Source organism: Trichoplax adhaerens, genomic scaffold (assembly GCF_000150275.1).
Source record: "Trichoplax adhaerens TRIADscaffold_19 genomic scaffold, whole genome shotgun sequence".
Classification (NCBI taxonomy): Eukaryota; Metazoa; Placozoa; class Uniplacotomia; order Trichoplacea; family Trichoplacidae; genus Trichoplax; species Trichoplax adhaerens.
In genome coordinates, this window is record NW_002060961.1 from 908,080 (window position 1) to 929,845 (window position 21,766).

The following is a 21,766-nucleotide window of genomic DNA, read 5'->3' on the forward strand; positions in this document are numbered from 1 at the left end:
GAAAGTTTCTGCTATCCTACTTTTGGTTTGAGTAACGCTAGGATGATCATCATCAAGTCTTTCCGATCGAATTTTCAAAGCCTTTCCAAATAAAGGAAGAGCTGTATCGTATTTACTTTGCATAAAATAGACATTCCCCATATTGTAATACGACGTAGCCACTTCCAGATGATAATCGCCAAACCTTTGCAGCTGAATCTTATGCGATTTTTGAAACATACCAAGGGCATCGTCATATTTACCTTGGGCATGATAGACATTGGCAATGTTGTTGTAGGCATTGACTACATGAGGATGTCTATCTCCAAGGACTTGCAGATAGATCTGCAGCGATTTTTCAAACATAGAAAGAGCTTCATCATTCTTGCCTTGATTATAATATACACTTGCTATGTTGTTATACGATGTTGCAACATCAGGATGATTTGCATCAAGCGCCTTCAATCTTATTTCAAGAGATTTTTTGTACATAGAAAGAGCATCATCATATTTCCTTTGATTTCTGTAGACAAGTCCAACGTTGTTATAGGAAGAAGCAACATCAGCATGATTATCGTGCAAAATCTCGAATCGAATGGCTAATGATTTTCGATACATTGAAAGAGCTTCGTCATACTTGCCTTGATTGTAACAGACAGTTCCAATGTTATTATAGGAGTTTGCAACATCACCATGAGAATCGCCAAGTAGATGTAATCTAACCTTCAGTGATTTGTGATACATGGAAAGTGCATCATCATACTGAATTTGATTCAAATAGACAGAGCCCATGAGGTTATACGATGTAGCAACATCAAGATGATAAGTACCAAGAAATTGTAAGCGAAGGTTAAGCGATTTTTCAAACATGGAAAGAGCTTCTTGATATTGACCTTGATTGTAATAGACATGCCCAATTTTATGGTAGGAATTGGCTACAGGTATATTTTCTTCTCCCAACTGATTCAATTTTATTTCAAGTGATTTCCTAAAGTCTTTTAATGCTGCTGTTATTTGACCTTGTAATCGTTTAATACTACCACGTCTATCGAGGCAGTCTGCGATTCTAACTTGGTCTTGCAGTTTACTCGCTAATTCTTGTGCTTGGATGCTAAAATCAGTAGCCTTAATTGCCTCACGTTGCCGTATATAAATCTCGCAAATATCAAGATAAATGTCGCATTGGAGTTGTTCTAATTCTGAAGTACTTTCCGCCGTCGGAATAAGCCCAATTTGTTCCAAGGCTTGCGTATAACACGATAATGCTTGTTGGTAGTCACAAGTGTTACAATATTGCTGGCCAGTTTCATGTAGGCGATAAATTGGCTGAAACTTGCTGGATTTTAAAGGTTGGCTAGCCATAAGTAATTTCTGTAGATATAAACGTTTCGAAAATCGATACCACGGATAAAACGACGCTGGGTGCGAATGTTATAGTTAGGTGCCAACCATTAATTTTTAGGCGGTGTTGATCCTCTCGATTGCTTTTATTTTTGAATATTTTAGACTCTATATTGAAGGATGCTTAAGACAGCTCTTGCATGAGTTATTAAAGGATGAAATAAGCTTAACATGGCGCCTAGACTATCAAAGTCTCCCGATAGGAATACAACAATGAGCGTTCATTTACCTTCAGGCAGGAAAGCATAAATTAGCATAAATTAACATAAACGCATTGAATATTCTACCTACTTGTTGTAGGTAGAATTTATGATATATCATTGGATCCAAATTGAATTGCTGACACAGTAACTGCTTGTAATAAATGCGTCTTACAATAACTATCTTAGTCAAATGGTATTTTCTAAAAGGCTTTTATTGCAAGGTTTTAGGAATAGTAGAGCAATAATTGATTATGACAAGAATCGAGTCTAAAATGTAAAATATTCCGAGCTCAAAGCGAAGTGTAGTCTCTTCTTCTCGTGAGCTCATCTCTGCAGTTCTTATATACAGTCAGTTAAATCCATTGATGGCAACTTGATTCATCTACAATCAGACATAAGTCATCAAACAAAATACTTTTCTCTAATAACACATCATTATTTTCTACAGTTGAAATCATTGCACTTAAGATGTTATTACTCTTCTATGAACGTCTAGCTCTTTCTCTGAAGGGCATCTTAACAACGACAGTGTTTCTAGCTACCTAACTCTTGTACCATAATGAGTCAACTGGCTACGATTAGTCATCAACAATTTGTAATATAGTAGTTAGCAATCATCTAATATTACCTTCGCGATACTATCTATTCAAAGTAACCTAACTATATCAAATATAGCTATTCGTAGAATCAAATATGGGCGCATCGTTACACTGCTTATTATAGCATTTCGTTTAAGTAGACAGTAAATAAAATAATGAAAACATACGTGTGTATATCATCTAATATGGGTTATTTCAAGCCAGTAAAGTTCACTGTATGGCATTTTACTACCATAGTATTAGCGAATATGGAATTGTCTAGCAGAAATTTCCAATCTACAGGAGATATAAAAGACGAAATAAATAATGCGAATTCTGTTTATTGCAAATAAAAGAGGGAATTTATGAAGGTCGATAACTTGTAGTCATTGCAAGCTGTATATATAGATAACTAAAAGACTTGAGTAATTATCCAGTCTCTGACTAGGGTCTCTAGTTAGTACTGCAAATGAATTCGATTTAAGCTTTATTCGACTAAATATCAACTCCCTTCGATCGACTAAATAATTGTGACTGAAAATTGTAGCGGGTACAATGGTTTCTTTACATGCAATAACATCAATCTATAACATAGATTGCAGGCAAACTCCAATTTTTTATTTTTTTTATTTTTCATAAAATTTAGTCACCCGTTAGAACGGTTACTATTTGCCTTATTTTCAAATTTTTTTATAAGTCCTAAAAACTAGCTACGGGTAAATTAGCTTTTATTGCATATTATTTAAAAAATCGACGTAGATCGGTGGGAGTATAGAATACGACTAGAAGTATCACTTCTTGTCATCTATTCCTCCATTTTCTATCTCTGTTAACATCTTTCCATCCTTCTCATATAGCTATGCTACCGTATTTACTTCAATATCATGAATATTTATCCTGAAATAGCAGGTCCGATACTTCTATATTGTCTAAATTTCAAGGCTAACATAAATTATAATATCTCATACTAATCACGTCTAGATTTATTCATGAACACAAATATGATAAAAAAATGTCATATTCTCTGCTCTCTCTATAATTATATACAATCAGTTATCGCTACTACTTTTTCCATGATCGCTTCATTGTCAAAAATGAACAAGTTGACTCGATAATTAATCTATGGAGGCAAAACGTATAGACGCCATCTTCAATCAGTAGTAACTAAAATATACACTAATTTTACATCACCTACTGCTTCTTCATACTAGTGCTTGCAAAGCATATAACTCTTGCAGTTTGAAATACTAAACAAGTTAATCATCGGCCGACTTCGAGGTAGACTACTATGTCTTCTATCACGGAATGAAATAACCCTTTCCGGTCACGTTTCATAAAAGGTTTCATGTCGATAGATCCATTTTGGATTCTTTTTCTTTGAGATTATAATAGGATATCGCAAGTATTGGAGTCATGCTGTAAGCAAATACTGCGAGAGGATAAGTCAGATAACGGACAAAAGTTTATTTTACTGGTAGCAAACCTTTAAATAAGAGCGTAGGTATATGAACAGCAAATTAGTTATTTTGATGTTATTAGCTGCCAACAATTCCATTGCTGATACAATAATGTTGTGTATCTCTGTATTTCTTTCTTATGTTCTTTCTCTGTTTTTGCCGATATTAAAATAATCTTTAATTAACTGTCTAATCTAGTGGATTGGATTATTATCTTATTCATTCATTAGAAAAACTGAATGACGGTGGAGTTTTCTTCTTGTTGTTTCTGGTGTAAAAGCATTCGTTATTTAATGGTAGGCTCTTTACATAATAGCAACGTTAGCCACATGTCAAGATTTAATATTATCTTTTTCATTAGAGTAGTCAATAAAGGGAAATTATTGATCCCGTGAAATTTTGTGAAGCCACGGTTAAATAGTAATGGTAGCCAATTATATCTATATATGAAAGACCGCAACATTGCTATACGAATAATTATTATAACTATGGTTTTCTGTCATAAAATATAAACAATTCGCAGCCTAATGAACAAAGTATAAAAGAAAAGAATGCTTATTAGGCAAGTTCTGCTCAAAGTGTGAAAGATCCTTATTGCTATACAGTTGTGATATAATTAATCAGGGATTTTCAAAGTTTATAAGAAATTAGAAATTTATTAGATCTTTCGCACGAAGATGCTTTGCACGTCTCTACTCGAATTGGATGAAATTTATTTTAAATGATCAATAAATCTTCTACGTGCACAAATCCTTCAATTAAGTAAGATAGAAGCAAGCACCCATGGCACACCGGTATAGAATGAGGATACTAATCTACGATTCATGGTGAAAGCTATTCTTGAGGCCTACAGTTTTTTAATTTTTTTCAAAACTATTTATCCTCTATGTTTAAATTTGGCAATTGAGCTATATATTTTATTATTATTCTTCCTAAAAGCTTTAGTCTAAATGTTAATTAGTTTTTCGGGCTACTGTAGTCGGATCACTGATTTATTCATGCACGATAGCAATTTTAAATAATTGTAAAATATTCTTTCATCAGTCATAAAAAGCCCAAAATTTGTGAATTTTTTGTTATCAATAATGGTTCCTAATGTACAGGTCTTGTCTTTCTCTATCTTTTCTTTAATAACCACGATATTATGTATAATCATTAAATATACTTAATGTAATATACTTTCCTTCGAAGTTTTATATCGAAATTTGATATGGTTGAACTTTAATCACTATTATTGTTAAAATTGAAAAATTCATTTCTATACTTTATGAGAGAAAACACTAAATAATAACGTCGTTAATTGAAAAATTTTATTATCTCACCATAAGATCAATTCTATCTATCGTATTGGTATCACTAGCAATAATTATTCTTGTCATTAGAGTAAATTTGTTTAGTCTATTCCAAATAACTTATCCATGGCAAAAGAAGGGGAAAAAATAGCCTTAAATCATAGGCAGGAATTACTTTAAAATTAAATGTTTACTTATTTCCATTGACTAATTGCGTTGCCATTTCGCGATATTGGCCAAAGAATTGTCGTAATTTATCAAGATATATTTTAGCATCATTTTTAGGGTAGCTTTTAAATGTAGAACAAGAAATATTCAATTTATGAGGTTGAATATTATAACATATTCCAAAACCATGAAGGCATGCTGGAGCAAAGTTTGAATTGGAAAGATCCGCTAGTGATACCTACAATTTCAATGGAATGGAACTTTTTAACAAATATTCAAGTCGATATAGACTACTCACCCAAGACATTTTTAATATCTTGGTTAGATAATAACTTTGTAGAAGAAATAGACGAAAAGTTACCTGACTAGTCGAAATTTCGTATTGGTTAAGCCTTTGAAAAGAAAAATCCTTAAAAAACTTCGGTTCTGGCAATCCTTTCTCCAATGCTGCTATCTTCAAGCCGAACAAATGTCTATCGAAGCCTTGGCCTATAAAGGCCTTTATATCAAACGATAATATTAGAGTTAGACTTCAATATTTCGGTTAAAATGATCTAAATTAAAATGCCATCAAATATTTAAATAAGTCCCAACTAACTTCTCTAGCCAGTTTATTATGAGCCTTTGTAGCTTCAACAAACGCCGCTAACTTTTCGCTATCCTAGTTATCATCAATTATACGATAAATCCTCAAAAATTCCTGCTTCGATTGCTTTTCAAATCAACTCATCTTGATGAAAATTACTGTAGCGATAAAACTTGATCAAACTTAGTATTTATTGTATCTATCCAACCGTTGCTTCAGAACTTGTCCAAATTTGGCATAATTCTTTGGATTTTGATGTTGCAGAACGAATATTTTCGGTTCTGCCATGGGCGAAAAGCCTTAAAGTACAACTTTCGTATTGATTTGCAAATTCATTTTTTAGCCTGAATCGATTCAATATCTTCCGTTAAAAAAAAAGAACCACATATCCATGATCTAATTACTGTGTAGAACTATAGCTGCCAAATTTTACGTAGGATTCAAATTGAGGATAAATATATTTTTAGGATGACCAAATTACTATGCAAAATAGTGATTGTAAAATTTCATAAAGGGTTCTAGTTGTGGATAAATTTATTTTTATAGATTGAATTTAGTTACCGTACTTACATGTAGTAAACCAATTGAAAAGCAGTTTGCAGAAAGCTATCCGGGCTCATTTTTTGAGTTTTGATAAACTCTTTACCATATTCGCAGAATACTATACTCCGTGATAAAACGTTATCCACAGCTCTATATGTAATTAACGTTGAAAAAGTAACCTGAATTAGGTGATTAATTCACACTTGTAAATCAAATCTTGAACATGGCTAATTGCAATAAAGAGCATGTCAAACTTGTCGAAAACTTCTGCTGTTTCCCGTATATCCTTGACTATATCTTCAGACAGATTCCATTCGATTTTCTGAGGTGGCGGGACTTCATTTAGATATTCTTCAGATACTTCTTCATCAATTTTGAAATTGGAGCTATTGCGTTCATTTTGTAAATAACAGCAATGAAAGAAATAGACAAGTTAGCGACATCAATATCCATAACATAGAGAAGTTTAGCTCCAGCATGAACGTTAAATGAATTCATTTATTCAAGATCTAATTGGTAAATTAGGCTTGTATTTCATTTCCTGATAAGTTCTTATATTGAAATCAAAGGTGCATAAATTTAAATGTAGTCTGCTTGCATTTTCTATGTAGTTTAATGGCAGAGACAATCAATTGGCGATTATTATCTACTACATCTTACATTCCTTGGTCAAGGTAGATATTGCAATGAAATGTTGGCGCTCCATCCATGTAGCTATGCTCGCCTAACATACCATAATATCCATAGCCCCCAAGGTAATAGGTAATCCCTTTATCATTCCATCGATTAGCAGCACTATATTTGGCGCCGAAGCCATGTAAGCCTGCTGCCGTACATAATGAATACTTTTCATCAAGATAGTCTGCATGATCGGGGCCAACAGGAATCTCCGGTAAATTGCGTTCTAAGCTTAAAACTGAAATTCCACGAAGAATTGTCCGAATTGATTTCTTATTTTGTGGATCTAGTGGGTAAAATAACACATTAGTTTTCAAATCGGATGAAATTGGTTTATTAGCATAAGCAAAACGCACTTAATACCTTTGAGCAAAAGTTCATAAATATCAGCCCATTTTGCACGCTCTGCAGTTGTCAATATACCGATAGGTTCGGATTCTTCAGCAGACATTTCTATTAATCTTTTAACTTGCTTTCTCATTTCAGCGAACGAAATGAGTTTATCGTCTTTGATGGTTTCAACGGCGAAAAACTATTTCCCCATAAAATAATTCGATATTGAAAATTACTTTGTTTTAGCTCCTCGATCTCATCAATTAAATAAGTATCGCAATACTATATCTATTAGTAACATCAAGAAGATTTTCTACACAAATATAATCCTTCGTGCAAGCAGGGTCAATATGTTGGTAAAAGTAAGTATGACATTCTTTTGCTATTAATTGCCTTAACAATATAAAACATATCTACTTGATCAAGCGAATGATAGCCTTAGGACAAAATTAGATTGAGCCTTGAGCATTACCCGATTATTATGAGAAATGATAATGTGTTTAGAAATACTTTCATCTCCAACATTTTGAAATTCAAAATCATCCATATCTTGCTTAGGAATTCTTCCACCGGCATACATGTATAATTTTTGCATCATGCATAACGGCTTACCCGCAACAAGCTCTGGTTCCAAAGTTTCACTAGTACAGAAATAAAATGGCATGATCAACTTGATTATCTACATCATGGATATGTCTGACATTCTTAACCAAGCCGAGTAAGCTCGTTTTCTTACGTATAGATTTTCCAATAGTACTCAGATATTTTCAGAGCGAATTTAGCGGCAAGGCTATTGGAGTATGAAAAGAAGCAGAAAAATAAAATTCTTCAAATTAAGTATTAAAAATAACTGTAGACAAAGTTAGCTATCTATAGCATTGATTATTCCTACGCTACTTTAGATAATATTTGCAAAGCTAATTTAGTCAGCATAACCGTTATCGTACCAGCAACTTACTCTATATATTCATCTTCCGTTGCAGCAGGCCCATAACCGATGACCATAGAACCAGAAGAATTAAAAATAATAGATTTTCTTTCCTTTAAGTAAACGTACTTGGTCCACCAGTCGGTTAACTAGTGCAATTATAGACGCATTCCAACAAAAATATTAGACATGAATGACATTGACAGTTACTCTCTTAAATGTGTATCAATTAAAACTAATATCAAACTTCAAAATAAATAATTGCTTATCCGTTGATTTTAAGAAGCTGCTCTCAGATACAGTATATTAAATATTACGCGTATGTTCAAGATTCAAGAATGGACGAATGAAATTAATGGAATGCTTCATTGATGATAGGGCTTTGCCTAGAGAGTAGATTACTATCAAATTTTCAGACTCGAATAAACTAGATATCATCATTCTTGTTCGAATCTGGAGTACTATAAAATCGACATAACTGGTTTACTGGTATTTAGCAATATGTATCAAGGCAAGATATGGACAAGATGTCATATGCACTATCAAGAATAGAGAAATGAAATTGCTCTGATACTTTATGGAAAATAGCGCTTTCTAAACATGTCTATCGAGGTAAATTAATGACAAGGTGTTACCTCATAGAGAGGGGTAGTCAATACGAGTTATAAATATCTTCAATGGCCACATGCAATCTTTGCTAGTTAAAATAATAGTGTTGTCAGGGAACGACCTTATGGGATATTTCAGTGATGATCTAAATATAAAGTATTGCTATTCGCTATATTTAATAGAACTAAATACCATTCGATAGGGGATAATATTAACTTGAAAGAATGGAGGAATAGAATAATCAAATTGACTGAATGTTTCGTTTAAGATCGCACTTTGCCTAGAGAGTAGGTAACTATGAAGATTCTAGGTTTGAATAAGCTTGGCCATTTTATTTTTGTTCCAACCTGAAGCACTATAAAGTATGGCCATTAAGGTAAATTAACGACAAGATATTACCTCATAGAGAGGGTTAGTAAAAGCGAGTCATAAATATCTTCCATAAGCATACGAAATCTTTCTTCAGCTAAAATAAAAGCATCATCAGGAAATGATGGTATAGGATATTTCAGTGATGGTAAAAATGTAAAGTACTTCTACTCGATATATTTAGTAATGCAGCTAAATACCATATGATAGGGATAAAATGAATTTGAAATTATGTACACCATTTTAAAATAAAAAGAATGTGGCGTATGGTAGAGTTATTCAACTCAATCAATTGCATTAAACATTGACATCATTCTGTAATACTGCTATGAAATATTACTAATTAAACGAATTCCATTTACTGTAGACTTTTGCTAAATGTAAAGATTAATTGATGTCTACACGGCGTAATTACAGTAAAAATCAACCCAATACATTTAGTTTGAGTGGATGGAATATTCAATTTTAACTTGGAAACAACGACTTGTCTATTGCAAAATAAGAGTATCAACTATTTTTTGACTAACGCGTCCTAGAGGTTATTTATGTAAAATAATAGGTTTAAAGATCAAAGGTAATTTCTGCCAGTACTTCTATACTAGCATGGATTATATAGTACTGTAATAATCCACCATGCAATACTTATATCAATGCCGATATTCACCCAGTTCTCAGAAGATTTGAACTTTTCCAAAATATATTGCTGTATTTGCTCTGCAAGTCCATCTTGCTGAACAAATTCGCTGACTTCAGCTAGCGTTTTTGCATACTGCTCATCATCAACTAAAGGGCGAACAGCAGCCAGATATTTCTGGAAGGTATCCTGTAATTTTGGCACTGGAAGCTTTGGTAAACTGCTCTGGTAATGAAATGTGCTTAGAGATGCCATGTCAGCCAAGTTTGTAAAATACTTTGTTTCTTGCAGTAGCGGTTAAATCAAGTTTTGGAATTTAATTTTATGAAAATCCAAGCGAAATGTTACACGAGGAGAGAGAAATTTCCTGTTGTTATTCTTATGCCGTATGTAAGAATCACGTTATATGAGCATTACTATCCAATCACTACCTTATTATAGTTACTGAGCAGTAGACAACTTCTACTAAAACTACTAAAGATCCTGCTATGATGGGATATTTTTTCACCTTTGATCTCCGATTACTCAATAGATCAGCTTGATATGCCCCCTTACTAAGCGTATTTGCATATTAACAAAATTTTAGATCAATAACCTCATCATGACATTACGATAACTTAATAGATAGTAAACAAGCTAATAAAATACATTTAATAGAAGAACACTAACACTATGCTCAGATTTGAATTATTCATCATAAAAGCATACGAGATACAAATTTAGGAAATCGTATGATCGATTCTACTCTGCTAATCAGATGTGGTCTACATCATGAAAATTGACTAAGAAGAATGTAGCACCATATTTAAAATAAAATTCCTATTTGTATTACTTTTAATGGCAAGGTGGATATTTAGTACATCGTGAGTCTAATTTTATACATCAAATATAGTCCATGCAATGGTAACCGAAATGCAATGATGTAAAAGGCAATCTAACAAAATTACGATGGAGTTTATACTTAAGAATTAAAATTTGCAGCGACTTTCTATTCAAATTTTTCTTGATTGCCGACGAGATATTTACTAAATTCTAAGACAGAATTTGCTCATTAAATATAGACTTAGTCATGATATCTAAGTACAAAAAATGTATAGCATATCATGGCGAAATTATGCTGGAGTTTAGAGCATCGTCAGATTCGAATTAACATTAATAGCAAGATAGGCACTCTCTATATTACCAGGTTTTATTCATTGAATGAAATCTTTGCGGCGATTATGCCATTGAATGGATTATATTAGGGTTCAGAACATTTTTAGACTTAAATTAGTCCTAGTAGCAAGATAGATAGCTATTAGCAATATCATGAGCTAGATTTACTCATTAAACCTAGTCTTTGCAGCGATAATATCATTAAATGGCAGTCATGGACTGTGGAAAATAGTTTAACAAATTTAGATACGAACTTATTAAAAAGATAACTTAGATTAGGCGGTCAATCATAAGCTTTTCTATATCAATTAGGCCTAATTTATCGAATGATAATTAAATGGTAGTCATAAATAAATGCGTAAAAAATGAGGTTAGCCGATGATTCAATAACTACAATATTATGATAACCCCAGCATATACCAACTTAAAAAAGCTTAGTAAATATTCTATGTAATCATGATGTTTCATTAACCGAAATGTAGATATAAAAGTGTTTGCTTGGGGTCAAGATTTGCTCTATTTGAGTACACATTAATTTACATGAGCCTAACATTAGTAGAGAAGAAATAGACCGCAGAATCGCACCCAACTGTTATTATAGCTGGATGAGTCTGAGATTTTTCGCATTTCTTTCGCAACTATGTCAATCTAATCTACATAAATGGATGACAGTTATATTTATGTCCATTTTGTAACCATAATGAAAACAGCAAGGTCAAAGTCTCATTTTCCATTGAGAGAATGCTAACATTTCATGATCATAGCAGTTAATATGGCCCCAAATTCTGTACACCAACAAATAGTATACAAAATATTGAATGCATCATACCGTATTGTACATTAAATTGAATTTAACAGGTATGGCCCTTGTAATAATATAGTGAGTAATTATGATAAAAGAGTTTAAAAAAATTTAGGCTAGATCTAGTCCTAATAGTAATATAGAAGCTTAATCAGTCGCAAGCCAGATTCTAATAACCAAATTGAGTGAGATTCTATTGATAAATAGTGGAAAACAAGGCTGCTAGATTTGAAATGAACGTGGATATTTAATGAAAAAGGATAATTAACAGATCGTAAGCCGGACTATGTTAACTGGATCTAGCTTATGCAGCCATTAACAATAATGTAAAACAAATTCACAATTTGCTTTAAGTGCACCCTGTTGTAGATAGTGTTAGATATTAACTATAATATATCTTACATGAGCTATAAAATAGAGCATTAAGTGTATGATTAGGAGGTTATCTATATAATTATTTTCAATAGGATGACTATATTGTAGTCTTGTAACAATGTATATGATTATATTGTAAGGTGAACTGATAATTTACTATAGATAACCATATGTTATAAAGTAAACGATAGCTAGAATAGTTAGTAATTAGATGTATGTCTTCAATGCCACGACGCATAAAGGTAGTAGGTATAAGCTGGAATATCTATAAATACCCGGTAATTTTAATAGTAAAGCCAGTTACAAATCTTACTCGCGGAATAGAACTCATTGCGTAAAAATATAACGCATCCTGCGCTACATAATAGTCATCAAGTCTAGTCGATGTAATGGCGTAAACGATTTACAAAGCCATACAAGTGCAACTAGCAATGTTAGAGATGATACAATCACAGAACACTGCTATTAATTCGCCTAGCTTTAGTTCTTTCCCATCAATCTCCAGGGTATATTAATATCATTTCACTCTAAATCAATTAGGTTTATTATTCTTCATGCTGTTATTTATTATACTATTAAAATAATAAGTTCAAAGTTCTACTTCCTATCTAAGGATGCACTCATTTTTAATAATTATAGCGCTAACGCTGTTTTCTCTAATTGTGCAAAGATGACATCAAAATAAGTTGGATTTAGTTATTGTAAAACTATAAAATAATGTGGACTTTTTCGTTCTAAAACGAATCTCTAAAGATCTTTTATCTATATGCTTATACTTATAGTTAAATGCTTGCAGACTACGATTTTCTATTTCTTATCATTTATTCCAATCATGAAATGATTACACTACCATATACTATCAGTGTTAAAAAACAGCGTAATCGAATATAAATTACAAACATAGAAAAACAGAATTACTAATTGATAACATGTATTCACTTGTAAACATATTTTTCTCAATAGTTTGAATGACTACCGGCAGGGGATGCCTAAGTAGTATTTAGGGTCATCGTTCCGGCTAAATTTCTATAAAAATAAACATTCCTCTCTACTATTTTTTAAATCGGGATATTTCTAAAGGGAATAATTTTAAATATTTTTTCAACATTAACGATTATCAGCAAGCTATGATGGTGATAATTTACTGATCTTGTTTATAATAGACTAAATTATAAAAATAAGAAATGAAGAGTAAAATAATGATTTCATTGGCGAAAATTGTTGATGAGACGGTAAGAGAAATATTATAATATATTGACTATTATACTCATGTTTTACATCTTTACTCTAAACTTGTTTCTATAATTGTTATTTTTCGGCCTGTATACCAGTTACATCATTACTGGCAAGAGACTAATTACATATATTTAATTAATTATGCGTAATATTGATCACCAGACCACAAGAGATGTATTAATATATTGAATTTTTGCACATTGAACATAAAATACTGTTTATTTTTCGATTCTACTAAACTTGGCAAGGATCTTATAAATTTTCTACCTCACAATTTCCAACTGTTAGAGGAGTTTGAACTTTATTCCACATAATTTTATGCTTTTCAATGCACTAATATATACTGTTCATACATGCTTAAGTGATGAAATAGATTAAAAATTTTCAATCGCGGCAAATCAGAGATTTATTAATAGATGTAGGCTTTATTGAATTATAAGGGATAATATTCAATAGACGCTTTGAATACATGCATGATGGAACTAACTAAGTAAGGATCGTATAAAGCTTCAAACAGGCATTTTATTTACCACCTCTATAAATTGAAGACTAGGAAACAAAAGCACTAACCTTATAATAGCGTTTTTTTTAATTGATTACATTGTTATAACATTTCATTACTAATACTGTCTCCGAGGCTTTTAATGACAGCTTTCTTGGTTACATGTAATGCTGATTCATTTTAGCCCTGCTGGGAACATTTTATGGTTAAAACAAAAATATCAGAAAAAACTGAATTATTATTAGCAGGCTTAAGAAGTGATATGTTACCGTAATATATGTTCTGAAGGATATGAAATACAGATCTTATTGATTACGTAAGAATATAATTGATCTCACCTAGCAAATAATATCATAAAATATTTAGGCGTTGATAGTAAAATTTCTATTTAAAGTCAATGCGCCGTTGAATTTTAAAATATTGCTCAAAGGATGAGAGATTAATAAATCATTTAATCATATGTAAACATGTACTTTACTGGTGATTTTATAGATGAAACTAGATTAGTGAAAGATGGTATAAAGCAATTTACTACTCGCCCAACGTGATCAAGTAGACAGAATAAAAATTGACATAATGTAAAAGTACACCTTCATATCGTGCTATACTAAACTTCCGAAACTCTGAAATACTAGATGCACATTTAAGGCCTAATCTACCTAACTTAAACTTAATATTTTAAATTGTCAGTCATGCTTCATTAATGCGCAATCGACGTGGAATATATGATTATCAATATCATTTGCAACTGTTGTCTCATTATTATGGCAACAAACTAGAGTAAAACGCATACAGTAGAGCGATAATTTTTACCGTGACCTGGATTACCAATTTTGATAGCAATGTCATCTCTTGCTATTTGCCTAAGAGCTCGTTGTAATTGATAATGACTAACATCTGGGTAATTTTGTTTATACCAAATATTAAGAAAGTCCATGGTTTGATGAAATGCTTGATTAGGGTTTTCATTTTTGATCTTATCAATATCGATGTTACTGTCTAACTTGACCGCCAATTTTGTCCAATCAGTACCAATAGAACTTGCAATGGGATCAAAGTAGTCCCTGACCTCTGTAGTATTAATAATCAGATCAAATTTTAAATTTTAAAACTAGTTTTATTGTTGCTTAATACCTGGTTCTTATAATAGAATAGTAAAACATGAAATCTACATCGATTTTGTGTTAAGATGCCAAGGATTATCGAATGGTACAGAACGAATAGGTTATGATGTTATCTATAATAAATCCTTGCTATAGTTAGCACCTATAATTGCCGTATATACCGGTTGTAGTCATTTGCAATAATGTAATTATATTGAATTAATCTCAGTATTAATACGCTATAGGATTAGCGATTATCCTCGGGATTTGCTGTAGCAACTGCTAGTGTACATAAACATTATATAAGAATTATAGGTAATTATTTAGCATAACTAATTAGGTACGGATTCACTAATTAATAGTAATTACTAATTTGCTGCTGTTATCGGTTGTATTCAATTTTATTCGAATTCTGACCTTTCACTTTTACGACTCAAAGGATCTGAAACTAGCAAATTAAAATACTTTACTGCATGACATGAGTGAACTTGTAAACTTGTTTATTATTAAATAAAACATATATACGCTATGGTATTCACTCTATCTTGCATGAATACTAGAAATTATATTATCTTGTTTTAAAGATTATAGTGTAAAAATTATCAAAACAATTCCCCAAAAATGTGTAGCCTGGCAGTTTTTAATTAATATGCTATGTTTACGATTTTCGCTTATTATTTCTAAATTCAATAGGATTTCTGTTTTTCTTATTTTTTTTGGAGGTTGGTTGTTAGCCTAACGCAGCACAGTCAGGTGAATAATTACTATAGTGTGCTTGCTAGTATTAAGATTAAATGAAGAAGTTGTCATTCTTTTATGGAAAAATTCAAACAATTTCTATCCGATTAACCTCTCATCCCATCGGTAATTCGATAATTGAACTTTATCAGAATAATTGCAGTGGGTAAAAAATGATGGACGTCTTTAAGAACAACATCGAATACCTTAAAAATATCAATTTTGCTATGCGTCTTATTTGCTCTAAGTTTATCTACTTATTCTCTACCATATAATACGTGCATATCTAAACTAGTAAAGACAGAAAAAGCTAAAAATCATCCGAAAGAAAACCTGGTAATTTAAAGTTGTACTTATTCGTGTATCTTTCACTATTGGAATTTAAACAATCCGACTTATAATATAGACTAAATTTAAAGGTAGCGATATTTCGAACAGTCAAACTAGGCAATTGATGAAAATCTACGCTAAGATGGAGAATGGTAGCAGTTTACTAATTACTAAAACAAGATTAAAAATGTTTTACTGTTGCGCATCTTTACCTCGAATTGGAGCAGGATGATACCGAAATTGTTGATTGGCATCAATGTCTTTTTTAAAATGATGTCGGATATTTTTGGATTTATTTCGTACAGCATCAACATCGGTATATCGACGAAGTCGGAGATAAGATTTCTCTAAATTATCATACAGGGTAGCTATTTGAGGATGATTTGAACCCAAAATAGCGGATATTATAGTAATGGCTTTTTGGTCCATAATAGAGGCTTTTTCGAATTGATTTTTATAATAATAGATATTTGCTATGTTTTGATACAAGGCAGCAACATCAGTATGGCTCTCTCCAAATATATCTAATCTAATTTTAAGCGATTTCTCATACATCGAAAGCGCCTCATCAAACATCCCTCGAAGACGATAGACTATACCCATGTTGTAATACGAATCGGCGACACGAGGATGATGATCGCCAAGGATTTGGGTTAAAATTTGCAGTGATTTTTCATACAGCGATAGAGCATTGTCATGCTTTGTTTGGCTTGCACAGATTCTTGCCATATTATTATAGATAGCAGCCACATCAGGATGATTATTGCCGAATGCTTTCAATTTAAGACGAAGTGATTTTTCGTATAAGGAAAAAGCTTCATCAAATTTATGCTGTTTATGATAAATGCTTCCTATATTACTATATGACATAGCAACATCCGGATGGTTATCGCCTAATACATTTAGCCTAATTTTAAGCGCTTTTTCGAACTTGCAGAGAGCATCATCAAATTTGCTCCAGTGAGCAAAGATGTTTCCGATTTTAGTATAGGAATTGGCCACATGGAGATTGTCGTCTTCCGAGTCCTGTAATTTTATTTCAAGGGATTTCGTATAATCACATAATGCTCCATTTTCGTTATGGTTTGATTTCTTGATATCACCTTGAATGTCTAAATATTGAGCTATTCGCACTTGATCTTGTATTTTAACGGCTAATTCTTGCATTTTTTGGCTAAATTCATCAGCTTTCACCAGCTCGCATTGCCTCAAGTAGATATTGGAAATGTGGAGGTAAATCTCGCATTGTAACTGTTGAAGGTCTTTACCTGGGTTAGACACAGTTTGAATTTGATCGAGAGTTTTAATATAGCAAGACAGAGCTTGTTGATGATTGTAGCTGTTATAATATTTTTGGCCCTTTTGGTATAAAGATTGGATTGCCTTAATGACGGTACAACTTACGGATTGATTTGCTGTTTCATCCATCTAGAAAGAGAAGATTGCTTACATCAAGCTTGTGTCGAACATAAATGTTGCATACTGAAATAATACGCATATTATGAAAGATTATTTATTATGACTCCATGCGTGCTATATTATGGTGCTCTAGAGGGTTTAAATTTATGTCTTACTGCATTCTTGATTAAGATTGAGCTAATATTTATCCAGTGCTAGGTTCGATTTCTACACTATACGGTAAAGGTCACTTAAAGGAGTAGTTGGTTATATCATTGAAATGCTTGTTAATTTTTACATAGTTTATGATTCAATAGGTGTATTAAGGTGAAAGTAGTTTGTCTTATGATACTGTATTAATTTTAGGGAAACTATTGAACCTATCCGATTATGAATTCTTAATTTGCAAAGATTAATAAATAGTTTAGCTGTATTTCTAAACCTTTGAAGTACTTTGACCCTATATCAGACTTAAATTCATCTTACATACCTCCCTAACCCTAACTCTTGCTTCGCTTACCGTAAATTTATGATCAACTTTAATAATCTAATCAGCTTTGAACTATATCTCAAGATTGCTTAAGAGTAGTTCCTTGTAACATTAGCGAGATTAAATAACTTAAATAGCTGTTGACATTAATATAGTAGATCCTATATAAGAAGAGATATCTCATTTATTGTGATGATTAAAATAGTGTTGTCGACTAAAAGTATATAAACAATGTAATTAGTTGTTATCTATGCTGTATTTGGAAAGATAGACGATTATATAGGAACCATGGTGTTAGTAGAAGCTCCTATTGTATCAATTAGGAAGCTATAGTAACTTATAAGAGGACAGATGATGATTGCCAGCTGTGCATAAAGCGAGGTCTTTCTGTTAATAGTAAGTTCTTATCCTCCGTTAACATTAGACTTCCAGTAAATTGTTAAATAGCTATTATTATCCACCGATGTCTTCTTTGGATTTGAATTTTATTATATTCCTATACTGTTGTATCCTAACAGGAATGTTGGAATTATAGTTTCCCATTTGGTATAAAATAATACTACGTGTGTATAGTACCGCTATTACAGTAATTTTGGATTAAATTAATAATTAGTCAAGTTATTTTCAACATTTACGCGCAATTCCAAAATTGTTTAGTAATATTGGAACTCCAGAAAGTTTTGATGGTTCATTATACTATTTCATTAGTATATTGTAGAATAGTTTATATGGATACACCTACCACTGACATTTTACCAATTTTGGGTGATTTATTTATCAATCAGGTCGGTTTTAGGTTTCTACAGTAAGATCGATTGCTCGTATTTGCATTCCTAACAATTTTGAGGCGCAGTATGATTTTGGCTTTGCAAAAAGTAATTTATTACATGTGCCACTGATACTTGATTGCTTCTTATTACGAATCTACTTTGAGCTAAAGGTAGTCTCATCCTACTTTTATTTTATTAAGTTCAGAGAATTTATTAATCTCATGAGTCATCGCTTTATATAGCGTTAATGAATCTTAAATAAGAAGAACAGTAATGTTCACTGTCCCTGCTTCGTTATTTAGGGTATTTAATTAATTAAATTAATTTCAATATTCATATTGAAAAGACTACTTGGTTGTACTAGTATCCTTGTCATCCTTTTCGTACCATACCCTGTAACTATTTACTGTATATTGCCATAATTTCGATACATATAGCCACTATCGCTATTGTATTGATTTTTGATAGTTCGCTAATCAAGCCATTTAAGTATCTATCTCGAACAGTTCGCTTAATAATTATAGTATTTCTAACAGTTTGAGAAGCTCTATAACTACTGTTCTGACAAAGTAAACGGTAGTTTAGCTATATAATCGTACTTTTATTAATTTAGAGAATTTTAAATTCAATTAGCTTTATTCGTAAAGATTAATACACTATAGTGATAATTTTGTTATACTTTATTCTAGACTTTAAGTTTTCTTATTCTACCTCTCTTTCATTGAATTCTGGCGCCGGCAATGATCAATTAGATGAATTTCCGTTTTGAGTTGCCAAGGCTACTTAAAATATTTAAGTAATATCCTTAATAACTTTTCTAGATACCGTATAATTTCACATATGCTCAAAAGAATATAGGAAATATTACATATTTCCACTGAGTCATTAATTTAGAATAATTAGAGTATTAATCAGGACAGTTGCAATTTTAAAGACTGCCGAACTGTTACTGTATTTGTCTCGCTGAATTTAGATTTATCGACGAATTTTTTAAAGATTTTGACTTGGCGTTGGCTCAAGATTATACTGTATAATCTATGTATTACTACTGCTTCGCTGATTTAGGGTCATTATTGATAAAATTTGCTTTAATTCTTATATTGTATTTGAACAGGTATCAAGAAGCGAAACTATTTAGTAGGATAGTCTCCTTGTCTATTGTTTATAATGCTGATTAAAATATTACGCTATCGTCAAGCGATATTCATATAAATTTAAAACGATGAAAGGTCAAATTCTGATGAAAATAAAATAAAATAAAGGATTTAAAGCTAAAACTGAAGCTAGCTGAACCTAAATTTCTTATTCAGTTTAAATTATACTAGATCAATTATCATTTAAGTACTATTCATAGGATTAATATCAATTAATAATAAAGTATATAAAATGGAATTATAGCTACAATTTGCAGTTTTACTAGTATTATTGAAACTTACATCCAGTCATGCGTATAATTTTAGCTGGCGCTGATCACCATTAAACACTACTTCAAATTGGATATGAAATTAATAAAATATTTAGGTTCGGATGAAATAAAAATTTTAACAGCAATTTGACCCACATTCAGCTAATAGTTAATTGTTTATTCCGGGAATATGAGTAATTCTGTCAAAGATTACTTCTTCAAATTTGAAAATTTATGTCGCTTTCCAGAGTATTTAAAATTAGCTGAAATGGGAATTACTTGGTTAAATGTTAGAAATCAGATCTGACGAAAAATGGCTTATACTCCTAGAATTCTGGAAGAGTAGACACTAGATTAATGTAAAAGTTATCATTGCCTTGCAAAATTAAATACTGCTAGCGGATACTATTAGGATAAAGTCGTAAATCCGGAAAATCTATGACATTTTAACTCAGAGTATATCACGTTTGGGGTGTTATCACAATCATTAATAATTCAACAGAGTAGGAGTCATTCTTTTACAATTTTAAGTTTATATACCCTAAGCTTGTGAGTGTTCAAACCCAATATAGTTACTTCTTATCATAACGATGGCTAGGATTAAGATACTTTTTATTAATCATCAGGATACGATTAGAAATGATTTATATGAAGGATGAAATAAATCAAACTATAAAAAAATAACAGAATAAACACTGCTTAAAGTAGATTAAGATTTGTTTAGAAATTATTTTGATGTATAGTGTACAGAATAAGCTATACTTTTTGATTACGTTGTCTGTGAAGTTTTAAACTCAGATTTACAGTATTAGTACTTGAATGTATGCCTATTAGATAGAAGGTAAAGTCAAAACAAGAAGTATACTTAACATCAAGACTTATTAGTGATATTTTACAGTAGTTGTGTATGCATATATGACGGAAATAAAAGATAGAAGAAGTAAAATTAATTAAATGATCTTGTTTACACTTAATTATACTTACTTCAAGGTTAGTCATAAGGGTACAGATTATGGAATGAGCTACAAAATCTAGCTATACTTTATGTGAAATTCTAATGGTGGAGGTTTAACGATAATAAATAAGATCAACGACTGTAATGATACTGCTATAAATAGATTATGCTGATTTCGAGATTATTCGCAATAGTGCAGAAAATAATATGAGTTGATGATTTCTGTCATATTTTTAGTGAAATATTTTTAGAAGAGATTTTACAGTACTAGTGGTTGCATATGGGACCGATATAAAAGGGTAACGTAAATCAAAATAAAGAAAAAGTTGTATTTTCGCGTATGTGAAGAACATTTTATGACTGCTCAAAGTATAGAATGAGCCATAATAGTAAGCGTAGCTGTGGTTTATACAAAATCTCGACCAAGTTTTTATAGTATTTTATGCTGACACGAAATAGTAAAAAAAGTCGAAATAAAAAATGTGTATGTTTAAACTTAGACTTTTGCATATTGATACAGCTTATAAAATATACCATAGATTGAGTCTGCTTTCTACGAAATTTGGGCAAAGATTCTAAAGTATTATCATTTTCATAAATATAATGAACTGATAAAATTAGGTAGAAAATATTACGGCTTAAGCGATGTCAATTATAAGAAGATTTTTAATGAATTTATAGTCAATTTTGTATTGTAGCTAAATGCTTTCGTGAAGAGAGTTGAAAAAATTTGGTTGCAGACTATTTCT

General features: G+C 31.5%; 3 protein-coding genes across 3 annotated transcripts; all 3 read right to left on the reverse strand.

The window, feature by feature from the left end:
- TRIADDRAFT_2616 (uncharacterized protein) lies at positions 1-912 on the reverse strand (the record flags this gene model as incomplete). The annotated part of the gene is made up of 1 exon (XM_002116973.1): positions 1-912. A coding segment is annotated over one exon (912 nt), but the record flags the coding sequence as incomplete, so codon positions are not given.
- Positions 913-5,100: 4,188 nt separating this feature from the next.
- Positions 5,101-10,013, reverse strand: TRIADDRAFT_31807 (uncharacterized protein; the record flags this gene model as incomplete). Its single annotated transcript, XM_002116974.1, has 12 exons — positions 5,101-5,306; positions 5,430-5,577; positions 5,677-5,739; positions 5,873-6,008; positions 6,235-6,357; positions 6,462-6,593; positions 6,868-7,171; positions 7,249-7,417; positions 7,691-7,859; positions 7,955-8,008; positions 8,177-8,295; positions 9,789-10,013. 12 exons carry the CDS (start codon positions 10,011-10,013, stop codon positions 5,101-5,103), a joined length of 1,848 nt encoding a protein of 615 aa, XP_002117010.1.
- Positions 10,014-16,470: 6,457 nt separating this feature from the next.
- On the reverse strand, positions 16,471-16,911 carry TRIADDRAFT_7870 (uncharacterized protein; the record flags this gene model as incomplete). Its single annotated transcript, XM_002116975.1, has 1 exon — positions 16,471-16,911. A coding segment is annotated over one exon (441 nt), but the record flags the coding sequence as incomplete, so codon positions are not given.
- Between the last annotated feature and the right edge of the window lie 4,855 nt (positions 16,912-21,766).